This window comes from Erpetoichthys calabaricus, chromosome 2, assembly GCF_900747795.2.
Source record: "Erpetoichthys calabaricus chromosome 2, fErpCal1.3, whole genome shotgun sequence".
In the NCBI taxonomy this organism is placed as follows: Eukaryota; Metazoa; Chordata; class Cladistia; order Polypteriformes; family Polypteridae; genus Erpetoichthys; species Erpetoichthys calabaricus.
This window is the reverse complement of record NC_041395.2, coordinates 286383025-286401621: the sequence shown is the minus strand read 5'-3', so window position 1 is coordinate 286401621 and position 18597 is coordinate 286383025. Positions and strand designations below refer to the sequence as shown.

Genomic DNA, 18597 nt, shown 5'->3' with positions numbered 1-18597 from the left:
TCGCTTTCTGGGTCCTCCCTGCGTGGAGTTTGCATGTTCTCCCTGTGTCTGTCTGGGTTTCCTCCGGGCGCTCTGGTTTCCTCCCACAGTCCAAAGACATGCAGGTTAGGTGGATTGGCCCTAGTGTGTGCTTGGTGTGTGGGTGTGTTTGTGTGTGTCCTGCGGTGGTTTGGCACCCTGCCCGGGATTGGTTCCTGCCTTGTGCCCTGGGTTGGCTGGGATTGGCTCCAGTAGATCCCCGTGACCCTGTGTTTGGATTCAGCGGGTTGGAAAGTGGATGGATGGATGGATAAACTTATTGACTAAAGACATAAGCAGCAAGTAAATTGGAGTGAATGATGACATGGACTTTTTGCATAATTTAAAAACATTAAAGCTTTTTAAGGTGTTGTACTTCTCTATGCATTTTCGCTTCTTCTTGGTATCCTTCATATAGCTTTGTATGTTTTTATGAATTAAATGATCTCTGAGACTTTTTTGGGGAATAATGGAAATGTAAGTTATTATTAAACAATATTAATAATATGAAAATGCTCTGAAAATGTATTACTATTTTTCTTCTTTTTTTTTTTGCTTCTTCTCCAAATCAGGTCTCTCCACGGTAACGAAGTTTCTGAACTGCCAGAAGGCATTTTCAGTGATGTAGCTGCCCTCTCTCACCTGTAAGTAAACGTCATATATTTATTACAATTATGTTCTTGCTGCCTTCAGAAGGAGCCAATCATGCATAGATAAATAATATTATATCAGGTATTGCAACAAGCACAGTATATAAATATCACATCATTGCAAATCCATTGGGCTAGAAAACTTTAGGAAAAAACTAACCTCTAGCTTTGTGCACCATTTCTGCCTTTATGGTTAGTGTCATTAAAGCTGACACTCTTAATTTTAATAATGGTGTAAGTCATATAACAATACAGTATAACACAGCTTTTTAAAAATGATAATAGCACAAACAGCAGTGGCTGTTCTAAATTATTTACCATACCACTGATACAGCTATGTGGCAGAATAGTAGTTCTGAGTCATGTTGGTGCTGTATAAATCAATGTGGCATTTTTTCATTCTGGAGTTATTTTGCAAAATTAACTAAGTGTTGCTTAGTTAATGTCGCTGTGGTGTGTGTTTTCTTCCTTCACTTTGTAATGTGTGAGTGAAAGCATCCTATGATGGAGTGATGTTCAGCCAATTTGTTTTTTGTTCTCTTCCCAATGCTATCAGAATAAGATTCAGCTCACAATGTTTCCCAGTACTAAAGAGAAACATTTATAACAGGGTGGAAAGAGGCCATCATTTGAATACCTGTGTAACAATTTACAAATATTTCATTTTGAATTTGTAAATCATACAAGGTGCTTTGTCATTATTGTGCAGCAAATTAATAAGATGACCATACAGTAAAGATACAGATAATGTGTCCATGTGATTGCTTTATTTTTCAGGGTAGTCTTTGTAAATGATAGTGGACCCATATAAAAATGGGAATAGCTTTGGAAAAAAGAAAAGGGTCTCGTAGTGTTCAAGTGAAAAATTCAAAAGACAATCTCAAGTACTTGATACTTCAATCAAGCAAATCTGTTTTTTATCTCAATTAATACTGATAGATGGTTAACAGAACATGTTGTGGTATTTCTTTTACAGTCAAAAAAACCTGACAGTTTATATTCTGCAGTCTCATCTCTGTCTTAGTTTTATTGAAAAGTTATCCATGACCTTAAATGAGATCTGTGTAATCAGAAATACTGCCTTAAGTCTAAGCTTGGAAAGTAATTTAATAATCAGGCACATTTAATATACATGTGCATCGCCTGTTTTGGGTTCAGAGTCATAGAGACACTGAAGTAATTTTGGGAAAATCAGACAGGAACCAAGCTCTTAAATTAGAATGCTCAACCAGGGGTGTTGAGCTCCGGGCCTGAAGAGCCGCAGTGACTGCAGGTTTTCATTCTAACCCTTTTCCTAATCAGTGACCAGTTTTCACTGCTAATTAAATTCTTTTTCCCTTCATTTGAATTGCCCTGTTTTTAAGAATTCAGTGCTCTGAATTGATTCTTTTCTTCATTAAACGAAAGCCAAACAGAAATGAGACACGAAACAAGCCAATAGATGACCAGCTAAATTGGGGCTTCAAACTCCAACTAATTTCACTCTGATCACTTTCTTAATGAGAAGCCAATTCTTGCTGTTAATTAAACTCATTATTTAATTCAATGGCTTGTTGCTGCTCTCATTCTGCCACAGCAGACAATTCCAAAACTGTTGACTGTCAAAATGTTTTGGTGACCTGAGAGATCAACCTTACTGAGACCTTCACCTTTCTTTATTTTCAGGTGAGTTGGTCATGTGGTCGTTTGTTTTGTGTCTCATTACTGTTTAGTTGCTAAATAAGGAAAAAGAAACAACAAAGGGGCCTGAGTCAAGTTAATTAAAATTAAGGCAAAATAAGTTAATTAGCAGCAAAAACTGGTCACTAATTAAGAAGATGGTTAGAATGAAAACCTGCAGCCACTACGGCCCTCCAGGACCGGATTTTGACACCCATGGTGTAGACCATATATTGAAAGTTATAGAGCTTTCAGATTATGTGGACAGGCAGTTCTAAAATCTATTCCGGGCTAATAGATACCACAGAAAAGTTGCTAACTTGATAAACTAACTTGACAAACTGAAAGTAGAAATTACCACTCAAAAATATCTCAAATATTAACAGCAGAAAATGTATTGACTTTTTTAATATAAAATTGACAATGCAAGATCCCAGATTTCACAATTACTGTATGTGACAGACTTAGTATTTCTGGATCATACCATATCTCATCTTATGCCCACTGTGTTAGTAATTTTGTCTTTATATCAGAACTGGAACTCTTAGTTTCTAAAATGAAACCTTCTACCTGTGCCTAAGACCTTACTGCTCTAATTAAAAGCTCAATTACTGTTCTGACAGTTCTTATTCTTAATATTATCAATAGATCTTTTTTGTCAGGCATAGCTCTCTTGTGCAAAAAAAAAATTAATAATAATAATCAGAGCTAGACACAAATATACTGAATTGTAATAGACCTATATAAACACAATCATGTATTATTATTACCGTACATTTTAAACAATTTATATAAAATAGCAAACTGTAAAAACATTTAATTGTACACAATGATCAACCATTGTTTAGCCATTTATTGACTCTCTTCACTATTACTTGAGTAAGTTGACTGGTGTGTGCCAGTTTGCAGTGAAGATATGGAATAAGATTTAAGGTAAATGAAAAGGTTTCTGAAATAACAAACCTTAATTAACTCAGATGTACACTGTGAAAAAAGAATATTCAACAAAAATACAGAATTTGGGTATTACAGAGGACTGATTAATAATTATATCACAACACTGACAAGATGCATCAGCCAGGGATGAGTTACCTATAGACCAGGCATTGCGTTACTCAAATGAGCAGCTTCAGATAGAGTTACAGGTGCTACTATAAAAATGGCAACCCTACAATGTCGCAAACAGAGTTATATCTAGTGCTGCAACGGCAAGCAAACCTTTTAAGGATAGTGAGCCACCTAAAAGATTTATGTAAAGAGCAGAGAATTCATTCTAGAACTCTGCTTCTGTCTTACATTGGTTTCAGAAACCAGTCAAAAGAAAACCTACCGTTCACTTTAGCAAGTGTCAGGTGTTGAAGAGACAGCAGTGGTCTTGCTTAGCTCTTCTGAGGAGTTGTTGGAGAGTCTCGGGGTTGGGATCTGGGATCAGGTGACCATTTGCAGCATCAGTACTGGAAAGAAGACAGCTAAGAGAGGGCTACTTCTACAGCTCTACCAATGCTTCTCCATCTGCTAAGGTCCATCTGCCTGGTTGTCCAGATATCAGGGAAGGTTCCAGTACATCTGCAGCTCTAGACAAGGACGTTTGCCCGCTCAGTTGTAATAGACATATCACAAAAGTGCAGTGTTTAATACCTTTGTTATATTACATGACAGCGCACCAGTCAGCATCATGGTTGTTCCATCTGACAATGCAGCATCCAACATCCTTTGTGTGCCACCTAACAATAAAGTGTTAAAGACCCCTGCTGATATGCTTTTATCACTGGCCACATGACTGCAGCAAAAAAGAAGATGACCCCGCAGTTTTGAAGACTTGTGCACTGTTTAAAAAGTAACAAGTGATCACTGGAGACAGTGCCTTTGTAGAAAGGGATATGCAGCAGTACTGATGAGTTGCATGAGGCAGGGATGAGCCACCCGTAGTACTAGGTGGTGTTCCATCATTCAAATAAGCTGCTTCAAAGCCAGCACCAGGTGTGCCTTTAAAAACAGGAAGTCTGTATTGTGGCAAACCGTGAGCAGTCCTTCTAATGATAGAGACCCACTTAAAAGAGCCATGTAAAGAGAATTCTTTCTGCCGCTCAGCGTCGGCACCAGCACTACATTGTCAAAAAGCATTGACTAATGGAAGAGTATAAACAATCCAGACTGCTTTAAGTCTTTGAAACCACAGTAAAATACATTATTAGAAAACTGTGAAAATATTACAAAAAGCTAAATCCTTGTAGATAAGGTTTTCTTTGAAAAACTGAGTGTCCAGGCAAAAGTCAGTGCATTACATGCACATACATAATCGAGTAATTTGAATAACCCGGGTAAGGCAGAAACCTGGTTTCTTAATACACATTTACATGCGCAAGTAATCTTCTGGAGTTCTCCTTTTGCAAAATGCATCAATGTAATTAAACTACGCAAAAAATGTTAAACATCATTGTGAATAAGAACATAACCTTGACGCCTGTGATTTCTTGTGTTTTATAAATGTGTTTAGTCAAATTGGTGCTTTATGTATAGGTTTTTGTTGATGTTGTGAAACTGCACCCCAAACCACAGACACAGCAATACCCAAAACAATTCCAGGTTCAAATAGATGATTTTAATTTGACAAAATGCCTTCCAGATACAATTACAACAGCAAAATAAACCATTCACAATTCTTCTTTCCTCCTCCAAAAGAGCATTGCCCACTGTCTCCAGACTCTAACTCAGTTTAAGTGAGGCAGCAGGCTTTCTTTTAAACTAGACCCGGGAGCTTCTTCCAGTCTCCTCTCCAGGTCACCTGGAGCATTTCTGAGTCATGCAGAAACCAGGGCAGTCCTCCCACGACAGTGCACTCTGGCAGTCTCAAAAGATCCAAACAGGATTACACTGGAAATGTATTTCATAGACCCGTCTACCAATGGCTACTGAAAGCTTATGCGAAGCAAATATATGCACAGGCTGATAGAGTGCAACGGACATGCACAGACTACAAAATCCTTTACAGTAACCTGGTTAATGGGTTTACATTGTCATATAATTGAATTATTCACAGAGCTATCTACCTCTGTTAATCAGGTTTATCAGAGGCCGATAACCTGATTTCTCTAATTGGAATAAGAGATTACATGTCATTTTAGAAATCAGATTTCTGTGAATAGCTGGGTTATTAAAGAATATGTAAACACACTAAGTGAGATTTAAAAAAAGGCACTGACAAAATGGAGAAGAGTAACTTTGAATATGATAAAGCAGCTTCCTGGTTCTTTAACAAGTCTTGGCTTTGCCAGAGAGGCAAAATAAATATCATAGCTAAAAAAAACATAAATGTTACATGTAATCCTGAGAATAATATCCACAATCTGAAGCACTGTGGCAAAAGTTTGACATTTAATTAAGTTGTAGTCTGAAATCTGCATTTTAATTTTTATACTGTAGGTCATTATTGAAGATGTGAGGTCACTAAATAAATTCCCCTGGGGGAGAAATAATATGACCCCAAACCAAATTTTCACTGACACAGTGGGGAGCAACTTTGCATATCTGTGACAAGTCCCAAGAATGCCTGACTGGTGCTTCCCTTATAAAATTGCAGATCACTAAACAAAATTAACCCATGGTATTCCTCTGTATAAATGAACAATCTGTGCAAAATTGGGAAGAGAGAAGCACAGTGGTGTGGAAATGTGCTGTTATCCCTAGTAAACCAGGTAATGAAATTCCATCATATATTATATTATACATTTATATTTTCTAATAGATACAATATATATTTTACTTCTTAAAGTAGTGTGTCAGCAGCAACATTCATGTCTTTGGTGGCTCTACCTAATGAAGTCAGTAGACGAATTGGAAGAGCATGGGGGGATCATGAGATTGCTGGTAAGGGGTGTGTGGCGCTTCCAATATCTTGACAAAAGGACGAAGGTCCAAGTCTTTACAGTCCTGGTAATTCCTGTTTTGCTATATGGTTGCGAGACATGGACGCTGTCCAGTGACCTGAGATGAAGACTGGACTCCTTTGGTACTGTGTCTGTTTGGAGAATCCTCAGGTATCACTGGTTTGACTTTGTCTCAAATGAGTGGTTGCTCATGGAGTCCCAAATGAGGCACATTACCTGCATTGTGAGGAAGTGTCAGTTACGGCACTACGGCCATGTGGCGCGTTTCCCTGAGGGTGATCCATCTCATAAGATCCTCATTGTTGGGGACCCAAGTGGCTGGACCAGGGCAAGGGGATGCCCACATAACACCTGGCTGCGGCAGATGGAAAGTCATTTCCGGAGGGTGGGACTGGATTGCGGGTCTGCCTGGGAGGTTGCCAACCAGGATCCCGAGCTGTTTCGTCATGTTGTGGGTGCAGCAACGCACTGTTCCAGTGCATGTTCCCCAACTTGACCTGACCTGACCTGTGTGTTACTTTCTCAGCCTTTAGTCTGACATAATTTCATGAGTAGCATCATTTTGATTGATATCTTCTGGGTAAATCTTTCATAGCAGCAGGCATACTTTGCCTAAAGAAATATTTTTATTATACAATACTGATAAACCCTAGTTTTCTTTAATGATGTATTCTTCAAATTTGAAAAACTGATTTTTTTCATACTTTGTATTATACTACATACTCAATAAAAGAAAGCTTTATTTTCACTCTTGTAGAGCAATTGGTGCCAACCCTCTTTACTGTGATTGTCATTTACGCTGGCTGTCCGACTGGGTGAAGACTGGCTATAAGGAACCCGGCATTGCACGCTGCACTGGTCCCCCTGGCATGGAGGGTAAATTGCTCCTCACCACACCAGCCAAAAAATTTGAGTGCCAAGGTGAGGTTTTATGATTGTTAAAAATAATTGTTAATACCAGATGTAATTTTAAAGATAATTTTTATATGTAGCTCTTATACTTCTAGAAAAAAATCATTACCATTATATTTGCTGCAGTACAAATAAGCAGTGATATTGTGTTAATATATCATAATTTAGTAAAAATTGTGTTGGAAGGTACAGTATGCACATTAGTACTATGACATAATGGTTGTGGATCAGATTACATGTTATGCTTCATTATCTCATTATAAAGAGAATGTGCCTTCTGGAAACATTCAGCCCTATTCACTTTTTCACGTTTTGTTATGTTGCAGAGCCTTGTGCTAAAATCATTTAAATAAATTTTTTGCATTCATCATACAAAATGAAAGCAATAAGGGGATTTTAGGAATTATTGCAAATTTATCAAAAAATAAAAAACTGTAATATCACATTGACACAAGTATTCACACATTTTGCTTCGACAATTGAAATTTGATAATAGGTGCATCACATTCTATTGGTCATCAAGGTGTTTCTTGTTTGGAGTCCATCTGTGATCAATTTAATTGATTGCATATGGCTAAGAAAGGCACACATCCCTCTATAGAAGGTCCCACAGTTGATAATGTGTATCAGTGCAAAAACCAAGCCATGAGGTTAAACAAAGTGCCTGCCAATCTTAGAAATAGGATTGTGCCAAGGCAAAGATCTGGGGAAGGCTACAAAAAATCTTTTGCAGCATTGAACGTTCACAAGGCCACTCTGGTCTTAAATAAAATAAGTTTGAAACAATAAGGATTCTGACTAGAGCTAGCTAATTGGCCAAACTGAAAGATCAGGTAAGAAGGGCCATTCTGGCTGAGCTCCAGGGAACATTTGTGGAGATGGGAGAAACTTCTAGAAGGACAACCACTGCAACACTCCACTAATTTGTGTTTCATGGCTGAATTGCCAGACGACACATCAGTGCCCGCTTGAAGTTTTGAAAATGCATCTAAAGGACTCTAAGACAGTAAAAAACAAGATTCTCTTATGTGATGAAACCAAGATTGCCCTCAATTTTAAGCATCACATCTGGAAAAAACAAGGTACCACTCATCTTTTGCGCAAAGCCATTCTAGCGGTGAAGTATGGTGGTAATAGCATCATGCTGTTGTGTTTTTCAGTGACAGGAAAGACTCATCAGGGTTGAGGGAAAGCTGAACGGAGCAATCTACAGAGATATCCTAAGGAAAATCTGCTCCATGGTGCTGTGGACCACTCACTGGGTCGGCGGATCACCTTCCAACAGCACAAAGCAAAGACAACGCAGAAGTAGCTTAGGGTCAACTCTATGAGACCTTAAAATAGCCAACCACCAATGGTCTCCATCCAACATGACAGAGCTTAAAAGAATCTGCAGAGAAGAATAACCGAAAAGCCCCAAATTCTGGTGTACAAAGCTTGACTTGTTATACCTAGAAGACCTCAGGCCGTAATCACTGCCAATTATGCTTCAATGAAGTACTGAGTAAAGGGTCTGAATACTTGTGTCAGTGTGATATTTCAGTTTTGTATTTTTTAAAAATCTGAAAAAAAATTCTAAAATCTTGCTTTTGCTTTGTCATTCTGGGGTATTGAGTGTTGCTTGAGGAGGAAAAACATAATTTCTATGATTCTCTCATTGAGCTACAAGTTTACAAAATTTGTAAAAAGTGAAGAGATCTGTACTTTCTGAAGGCACTGTAAGTATGTATGCTTGTGGTATTTATATAATATACAGTATATATACACATACAGCACACATACATACAGTGTGTGTAAACTGTGTGTGAGCACTTTATATGTATACCTGTGTGTTAATGCTTATAGTCTGCTACTCCTTAACAGCTAACCTTGTGGCTGCAACTGAATATATTTAGTATGTCACCAACAGTGGACTGGGCAAGATGCACAGTCTAAATAATTTTGACAGTAGTTTAATTTCTGGCACCAAAACAGAAAGGTTTGAGCATCTCAAACATAGAGATGCTAAAACACAGGCTGCTCTCTTGGGATGTTTATGAACTGCGGTGTAGAGTTGCTGTGATAAAAAAAAATCTGTGAGTAGCAGTTCAATACGAAAAAAAACACGTTTCTACTGTGAGTAGTCAGAAAGGAATGGGCAAACATTTTTAAGATAACATCTGTTAGTAGTGGTATGCAGAAAGTCATCTTTGAATGCACAACATGAAAAATATTGACATTTCTGGGTTATACAGCATCAGAAGAAAACTCTTGAGTTCAACTTCATTGAGCTAAGAACAGGAAGAGGAGGCTACAGTAGGCATTTAATTTTTAAACCCAGACAACTGAAGTTAGGAAAAGTGTTGCCTTGTCTGAAAATATTTTGAGTTATGCTCTGACATCCAGATGGCAGAGGCAGAATTTGGTGTAAACAGTAAGAATCCATGGATCCATCATGTTTTATGTGAGCAGTACAGGCCGATAGTGGAAAAGTAATGTCATGGTAAATGTAGGACGTATTAGGCAACTCAGTACTATCTGAATGCCTTCAAAAGACAACAGTGTACATAACAATTGCTGTTGACCATTCACATCTCATTATGGCAACAGTCTACCAATTTTCAAATAGATATCTCCTAACTAATTTCATAAACATGACTGATCTCAGTTTATTCTAATGGTCTGCATAGTCTCTGTATCTCAATCCAGCAGTGTATGTTTGGGATAAACTAGAACAGGAGGTTCAATGAGTGAAGGAATGGCTGAAAACTCTGCCATAACTGTTTGATTGTGATAAGTCAGCATGGAAAAAATCCCTAAAAAATATTTCCACCGCTGTGCTGAATCCATGCATAGATGAATTCAAGCTATGCTAGTGACTAAACAAGGCCTTACTCAGTTCAAGATAGTCATACCATACCATGTTCTTTTATTTATTCCGAAAACAGAAAAACGGAATAAAGTCAGTATTTGTTGTATTACTTTATGTTCAATGTTCAGTATGTCAAAAACATATCACAAAACCTGATTTCCATACTGTATGTATATGTATATTGTAACCAGAGAGCCCCAAACCACAGCCACAGTAACATAATACACATTGCATAAATAAAATAAAGGATATTTATTCCGACAAAGCATCTTTTCACAGACCTTTTTCCATCAATGTGCCACAATTACATAATAAATAAATAATAAACAAACAATTCTTCCTCCTTCTTCACCTCTGCTGAGTGTTGCCCACTGCCTCCCGACTCTGACTCGTTTATGTGTGGCACTGCCACCTATTGTATATGGGATTGAACTGCTCCCAACTCCTGGCTATCACCAGTCCTTCCATCAATTTACACCGCCTGGGTACAAAGTTATTTATTTGTCCCGCCGGGCAATCCATCTGTGTTGTTGTGCTGGCCTCCCATCCGGGTAATGGATTCTTCTCTTTTCCAGCTGGGATGCCCGTTCTACTCCTACAATATATAACCTATCGACATAAGCTGCTATTCTGATATTATTATAAGAAAAATTCAAAATGAAGAACTGTGTCTAAAGTGAACCACAATTTGCACATTTTCCTATTACAAATCCTTTAGGTTTAAATTGTAGCAAAAGTGATGTTTGAAAACCTAGGTCTGTTTGCACAGTATATATATATATATTTCTGACTGATGATTTGTGTTCATTTCTGCATTGCAGGTGCTAAAGATTCCGCTGTTCTTGCTAAGTGCAGTCCATGTCTGTCTAATCCATGCCAAAATCAGGGTTCCTGCCAGAGTGATTTCAATGAAATGTACAAGTGCATCTGCTTACCAGGATTCAAAGTAAGCCTCAACTTTCCCCAGCACCACATCTTGAAATGTATACTTAAATGAAACAGTTAACAGCAAGTTGTTACAAGTAATGATGTTCAGTTTCAGGTTCCAGTTTATCTGATGTTTGTGAGCTATGTAATAGAATTCATATTTGTTCTTCTCCCTAAAACAGCAGCTTTAACCAGAAAATATGTTAAATTAAACAAATATCTAGATTACAAGTTGTACAGTATTTAAATATTATGTTTTGTGTTTAGCAATAAGTACAGTATTTTTCAAGCTTAGGTTACTTTTTCACAATTACATTGTGAACATATTAAATTGTATTCGTAAGAGAAGGTTTTTTTTTTTTTATTTAAAAAAATTCTGTGCATGGTCTTGTGGTTTAAAATGGAGTCTATGGGGCACTGGTGTAATTGTGAACAAAAGTCTTTAAAATGTTCCAAACACTTTCACTTTGAAGCAGCAAAGGTTTTAGGTTCAGAAAACATGCATTCCTTGTTAAACAGAGTTGTATTAGCAATGGAAATGTTATTTACTAGAAAAGTGAATACTTTATAGATTATTAATACCTGCTTCACAGGTCTAACGTACTGGGTTTGAATCTTGTGCCCAGCTGTTGTTCATGTGGAGACTGCACATTCTTCCTCAGTGAATTTGGGGTTTCAGTCCACATTCCCAAACACATTTCAGTTTAGTTTGTGTTTCCGGATTAGTCTTAGTGGGAGTATAGATATAAAATGACAACTTTTTTGTCTAAATTCTGAGAAAATATGTTACCCTAAACTAGGGCTCAACAAGCCCAAAGCCAAATGGACACTGTATCTGTCTAACATATGTAAGGTATTATTACCCTTAAAGCACAAGAGCTCATGCATATGGAAAACCAAACAAATATAGCAGACCCATTTAGTGCAACAAAAAAATCATAAAATTAATAAAAAGTAAAAAATGTAGGCATACAAATATAAAAATGACTATTCAACAGCTTAGACACTCACTCTGTACAGCTAAAAAGGCTACTAAAATAACACTGTTGGCATAATATTTAGTTAGCAAAACACTTCACAGATAAAGGAAAACTACACCAAGGCTGATACTGTACATGACACTGATGGGTTAAACACTCATGCACAGAGGCACTTCTTATACCACTGAATTTACTAACAGAAGAGTTGAATGTGATGATTCTGGGAACTGAATTGCTTCAGCTGCCACAATCAAAATTGCAATCCACTGCTGTCCCAAGGAATTTCACAAAGGGTAACTTTTATTCAAATTATTTTTTTAAATGGCAGTTTTTAATAAACAAAAAACATGCATCAAAAAGCATATATACTTAGATTAAAAAATGTTCCTTTTTAAGAAAAACTCTGCTCTTCCATAGCAGCACTGCCAAAAGTTACATTTTAAAAGCATGCAACACATTTTCTAAGTACATTAAGCACATTTTGAGCATTCTGCAAAATTTTCTAGTCACATAAATGTTGGCATTGTTCTTGTACCTTGTTACTGAAAACAAATTATCTGAGCACAAAAGCAGAGAGGCAACGGTGTGACTTCATTCTTCTACACAATAGGAGTGATTATTTTTAACCAGCCAATTAAGAGACACACCTTTTTTCTTATGTCCATATGGGAACACACATAATGCACTCAATAGCTCAAGGCACAGAATTGGCAAAAGTATGTTTTTTTTTTTTTTTTTTTTTTTTGTTAGACAAAATGTTTTTAAAAGTTCACTTAGTTTGACAAAAAATTCATTAGTTATTTTGTTAATCCACTTATTTGAATGTAATATTGCTGGGAGGTGTGACTTGTCAGAGCAGCATTAGCACAAAGCAGGAACCATCTCTACATGGAGCGCCATTCTATGGCAGAGCAAAAAAATACATATCAAAACAAACTATCAAATAATCAAAGGCCTGCTTATAGTGATAGCTAACTACTAATGACAAGTATATGAATGATAGTAAATAAATCAAATTAATATATTTAAAGAACATACCAAAACAAATTGGAAACGTAGAAAAATTTCTATATTAAAAAATAAAATCAACTTAAAAAAAATATACAGACCAACATTCATTTAAATCAGAAGAAATAAAGAGCTCCGTATCATTCTAGCCAATGTGCTGATGTAGAGTAAAACATGTATTTCAAAAAATAAAAACGTATACTCAGTATGATGCAGTTTCTAAACCAAATGTAAAAATAGTTTAGCTGTTATTTGGTTTTGGTTGTTTCTGTTGCAGAGTTCATAAAGAACCCTTACTATGCGCAGTATTAAAATACACCATTCAAATTATACTTTTAAACACTAAATAGGAACCCTCTCCATGGTTTCTTTTCGGTCTGCAGCACAGCTGAGTACCATCCAATTTACCTCTGGACACAAAAGCGATAGCCAGCAGCTAATCCTTTTTTTTTTTAAACATGCCATACTTGTCTTGAGCCATTGTGTAACTTGTATGAATGTTCCAGTTGAGAGGTGATAAAAGAGGTGTGTCTTTCAGGTGGCAGGTTAGCAGTAGTAATGATATTCAGTACTCTGTTGATCAATTGTTAGTGATTAGCTAAGCAGTGAAATATAATTTGAAGTGCACAAGTAAACATTGTTAGCTGATTAGCTAGCATGTGTAACATGTTGATTAGGTGAAAAGGATAAAAGAAACAAGTTATAAAGAAAGAACCAGATTAACAGTTTCATACCAATTACCTTATTTGTGCGCTACAAAATAGAACAACACATGGTACCAGAAATGTGTCATTCTCAACCACTCTTGAAGAACTGTAAGTCTATGCAGAATTACAGTAATTTTCTTTAAAAAAACAAGTAGAAGACAAGAACTAGGAGGTTAGTGATCACCTTTGACAGGTACAAGAATGTTAAATCCTGAGCAGCAGTCTATAAGCAGAGTATTTTTTATTATTCAGATGTGCCAGGATTGTATGAAGTACAGTGGGCATAAATATCTCCCATATTTCGCAGGAGAACTGTGCGGACTGTAGTGGGGGTAGAGAGGTGGGGTAGGTCTCATTCAGTAGGTTAGGCTGTACCGTTTTTCAGTACCCATCATGAGCTGGACCAGTGAACATCAGGACTTTGTCGTTCAAGAGTATTATGAAAACAACCATTCTGTGAAAGTGACATAGAGGGCTTCCGTACATGCTTTGCTCTCAGTCGAAATGCATCTGTACCAGATTGGAAAACGATTTTGCTATGGATTTATAACCTTCAGGCAACTGGACCCACACTGAAAAGAAAATCACCTGGCAGACCTAGGACCGTTAGAACAGCAGAAAATGTGGAAGCTTTAAGAGCATCCATTCAGCAATCGCCAAGGCGTTCCGTTCATAAGCATGCCATGGCACTGGGGATATCAAGTCGGAGTTTGAGGAGGATTCTGCATGCCGAATTAAAACTGCATCTTTACAAAATGATGTTGGCTCAAGAATTAAGTGAGAGAGATCATGCTAACCGTAAAGCCCTAAGTGTGTAAATTCTTGAACAGGTTCCCACTGCAGCTGTTCTTTTGGGTAGCAATGAGGCTCACTTCCATATCAGTGGAGCCGTAAACAAGCAAACTTTTCGCTACTGGGCCGAACATAATCCTCATGAACTCCACAAATGACTGCTCCATTCTCTTTGGGTAACTGATGTGCAGTTGCCGACTTTGGTGTGATCGGCCCGTAGTTTTTTGAGGAAGGAGGTGCAACAGTAAGTGTGACCTCCGACCATTACATTGAAATGTTGGAGACCTTTCTGTGCCCCAGCCTGGATGATGTGGATACAGAACATGTGCGGTTTCAAGAGGACGGGGCTACAGCTCACACAGCACGACATTCACTCAGAGTGTTGAAGGAAATATTCCCTGGGCATTTGATTTCTTCAAGGGGAGATGTGAGGTGGCCAGCACGGTCACCAGATTTAAGCTCATGTGACTTTTTCCTTTGGGGATACCTCAAGGAAAAGGTTTTCAAACATCATCCTCAATGTCTTGAGGATTTGAAGGAAAGGATCAGACAGGAAATCAATGCCATTCTGCATGAGATGACCTGGAGAGTGATGGAGAACTTCCGGGAACGTCTTCAGCAATGTATTGCCAAATACGGCTGCCTCTTGTCTGATATAATTTTTAAAACCCATTAAAACAAATTACTTTTCAGAAATATATACAATTTTTTTAGATAGTTTTGTTCATTTTTTTATAGCCCTTCAAAATGTGAAAGATCTTTATGTCCCACCCTGTATAAAGGATATGGCAACCTCTGTGGACCTTTTATTGTGTTTAATATATACAGTAGCAGTTCTAGTCGATCAAAGCATATCGTCACAATGAGAATGTGTGCCAACACTATACATTAAGACATTTCAGTTTTGTTTCTTTGGCACAGGCATAATTCTTTTTTAATTTTTTTATTCTCTCTCTACACCATCTCACTTAGAGAGTGGAGACATGTGGCATGTTTGCTATTGTAGATTTTCGTGTTTTTTATACATAATGTTGTTTATTGAATACATTTAAAGTTTTATATATCAGGTTTTTGTTAATGATCTAGTTAGTTGCCATTGTTAATAATTATGATTGGCACACCTTTTAAAAGTCTGCAGCGTTCAGCTTTTAACCCATTAAATACAGGGCTGCAAAAATCATCAGTTATTGACCATCAACACAACCAGTATGATACAGGTAGAAGAGCTAGGCCAGGTGAGGTCAAAACACAGTGAAGCCCAGTAATTTTCCAGGCAATGGGCACTCACTGAATAACAAACTAGATGACAATTACATCAGAGCAAGACTAGATTCACAAAGTGGTTAAGAGAAATTGTTGTTTTCTCTTTTTTGGAAACATGGCAAACCACTGACACAACAGAGATCTCGATAAAAATAGATGTTTTTCTGTCTAGTGAATTAAAGTGAATTGTCAGGTAGAAACATGGAAAGTGAGATGTGTTTTATTGTTAACAACTCATGATGCATAAATTTTAAATTCATCTCAAAAAACTTCTCACATAGTGTATTTAATAATCTTGTGCTATCTGTTTTACCTTCTGAGATAATTGTCCTGTGTTCTTCCTGAATACTGTCTACATCCCAGTGCAAGCCAATACCAATATTTTACTAAGCAACCTGCATAACATACTAGAGGAGTATTAAAATATTCATCTTACAGGATTATTTATTGTAAAACGAGGAGGAAAAACAGAAGGATTGTTTACATTCTGTAATCTGGGACATGTTGAGGGATCCCTCATCAGATCAAGAGAATGTAGCTGTCATAAACAGATTCGATGTCAACTGCAACAGTAATGATGTACGCAAACTGAGGCAGGGTTTGCAGATACTTAATGATTAAAACTAAAGCCAAAACCAACTGCATCCATACTTTCTCACCCTGGTAAATTTAATGCCTTCTGCATCTTCTTTAATTGTGGTAACAAACTGTCTTCTGTGTGGCTGCCTACATTACCTTATTATTCCTCCTTTTCTGTTTCTATGGATTATTTAAAAAGACGGTTTAAACAAGTCATTTACTGAAGGTATCTGGTCCAGGTGGAAGTTCTAGATTTTATTAAAAAGTCTGTGTTAACTAATTAGTTTGTGTTTTCATAGATATCTTTAAATATTTTACTGAGAGAATCTATGGTCCTTATCTGATTCAAAAAGACAATGATTAAGTGATAAACACACTGCATATTTGAGATCCTGACTGGTTGTTGTACTGGCATCTTATTCACTCACTATATGAGAATAACTAACTGTATTGAATATTTTAATGCTCATATAACAATTACAATTACTATATGTTAAAAAACATACAGTACATTGCCAATGCCACACGTGAGATATCATGTAATGCTGCACAGGATCTTTCATAAACAAAGCTTTAGTATGACAAAAACATCTCACCTATTATATTGTGTCATATACTGAGAAGTAGTCAAAATTGCTTTACATACACTCATTTAGGGATTAATGAAAAAAAGTCACATTTTAAGGACAGCAAAAATGTAACACATTTTATTTTTTGCCAGGTTCACATCTTAGAGTCCTTTTTTTGATAAAGGTATGATTTATAGAGGGCAGAAGAATAAACTTGGAAAACTGAGGATAATAATAAAAGCGTACAACCTCTAGTAGATAGCAAAGAAGGGAACAGAATAGTAGAAGGGGGAATGTAAGTGGTAAACGTGATATACAATGTATGATTATAACATGGTAGTGTACAGAATGGCAGGATGGAAAAGTACATCATCAACAATCATCCTACAAAAATCAAGGCTGTTCATGTAAGAGTCAAGTATTTGTTGATGACTAAGCACATAAAATCGGAAACATCTCTCGTTTTATCCTTGTTGATTTCTTATTTCATTTGGACAGCAATGGCAGTCTGTAACGGGGTTACTGGATTCTTAAACTTAGGCCTATTGCTTAGATCAGGGGTTGCCAACTCCGGGCTTGGAGGACCACCGTGGCTGCAGGTTTTCACTCTAACCCTTTTTTTTAACAAGTGCCCTGTTTGTGCTGCTAATTAACTTCTTGTGAATTCATTTTAATTGAATTTCTTTATCATTCCCTGAATTGCTTTATTTCTTCCCTTAAATGGCCCCCAAACAGAAATGAAATGTGAAGTGAGTGAGCCGACAGAAGACCAACTAAGTCAGGGCCTCAAACTTCAACCAATTTTACCCCAACCAGCGGCTTAATGAGGTTCCGAGTATTGTTGTTAATTAGACCCGTTCATTAGTTCCATTGCCTGTTGCTGCTCTCGTGGTGCATTAGCACCAATTTCTGAAATTATAGATTTTCTCTTTTCTAAGAGTACCATTAAAATGTTTTGGGGGCCTAAGCAGATCAACATTACTGAAACCCTCATATTTCTTTATTTTTAGATATAGTATGATGGACACCAGTTGTTTTGGCTCATTTTGTATCTCATTATAGTTTGGCTGCTAATTAAGGAAAAAGAAACAATTAAGGGGTCTGAGTCTTCAAGAGCAAGTCAATTCAAATTAGTTCAAAAGAAGTTAATAAGCAGAAAAAATCTGCTTATTAACGCAAACCAAGTGCATGTGTGTACTGTATAATATTAACAAAAAGAGCAGCTTACTACTGAAAACGACAAATATAGGAGTGAGTGGGGATCGAACCAGGGACTCTTGATTACACTTGGTTTGTGTCTGTACTTGTGCTGTTACTTAGATAGTCAGATCGGGGGGTTGGGGGGATGTTAGAGCGTGTGAGCTTATTCAGTGCAGCAGGAACACCGCACATGTTGATCTTTTTTTTCTTTCAGTACATGTGCCTTCCCTGTTTATTTATATATCTAGTGACTTATCTGCCTGTCTGTCTCTCTATTACGCAGTGTTCTGTCTGTCTGTCTGTGTGTTATGGATCTTAAAAATAACAGTTATAAGGACAGTTGTTCATGTTAATTGCAGTCTCAATTGTTAAAAAAATATTTTAAAAGGAGCATCCCACATGAAAATATAACGATCTCATTAACTGACAGTGCATACCAATTTATAAATTTTATGTCCGTTTGAGGTTAAAAAGTAACACTTTATCTTCAGCGGGGAATCAAACTCAGCTCTGTGAGTCAGGCAAAGCTGCCACGCTCTGAGAGACAAGTATTAGTGCGCTATGCCACGGAAACTGTCGTATCATCCTTGAACCT

At 37.1% G+C, this 18597-nt stretch overlaps 1 protein-coding gene across 2 annotated transcripts in view; it reads left to right on the top strand.

Annotated features, from left to right (window-relative positions):
* slit1a (slit homolog 1a (Drosophila)) overlaps positions 1-18597 on the top strand; it is a 342025-nt gene that overhangs the window by 300262 nt on the left and 23166 nt on the right. For both annotated transcript variants that reach the window (XM_028795698.2, XM_051922445.1), the window contains exons 25-27: positions 591-662; positions 6972-7135; positions 10799-10923. In XM_028795698.2, coding sequence (XP_028651531.1) covers positions 591-662; positions 6972-7135; positions 10799-10923 — 361 coding nt within the window. The remainder of the gene's footprint in view (positions 1-590; positions 663-6971; positions 7136-10798; positions 10924-18597) is intronic.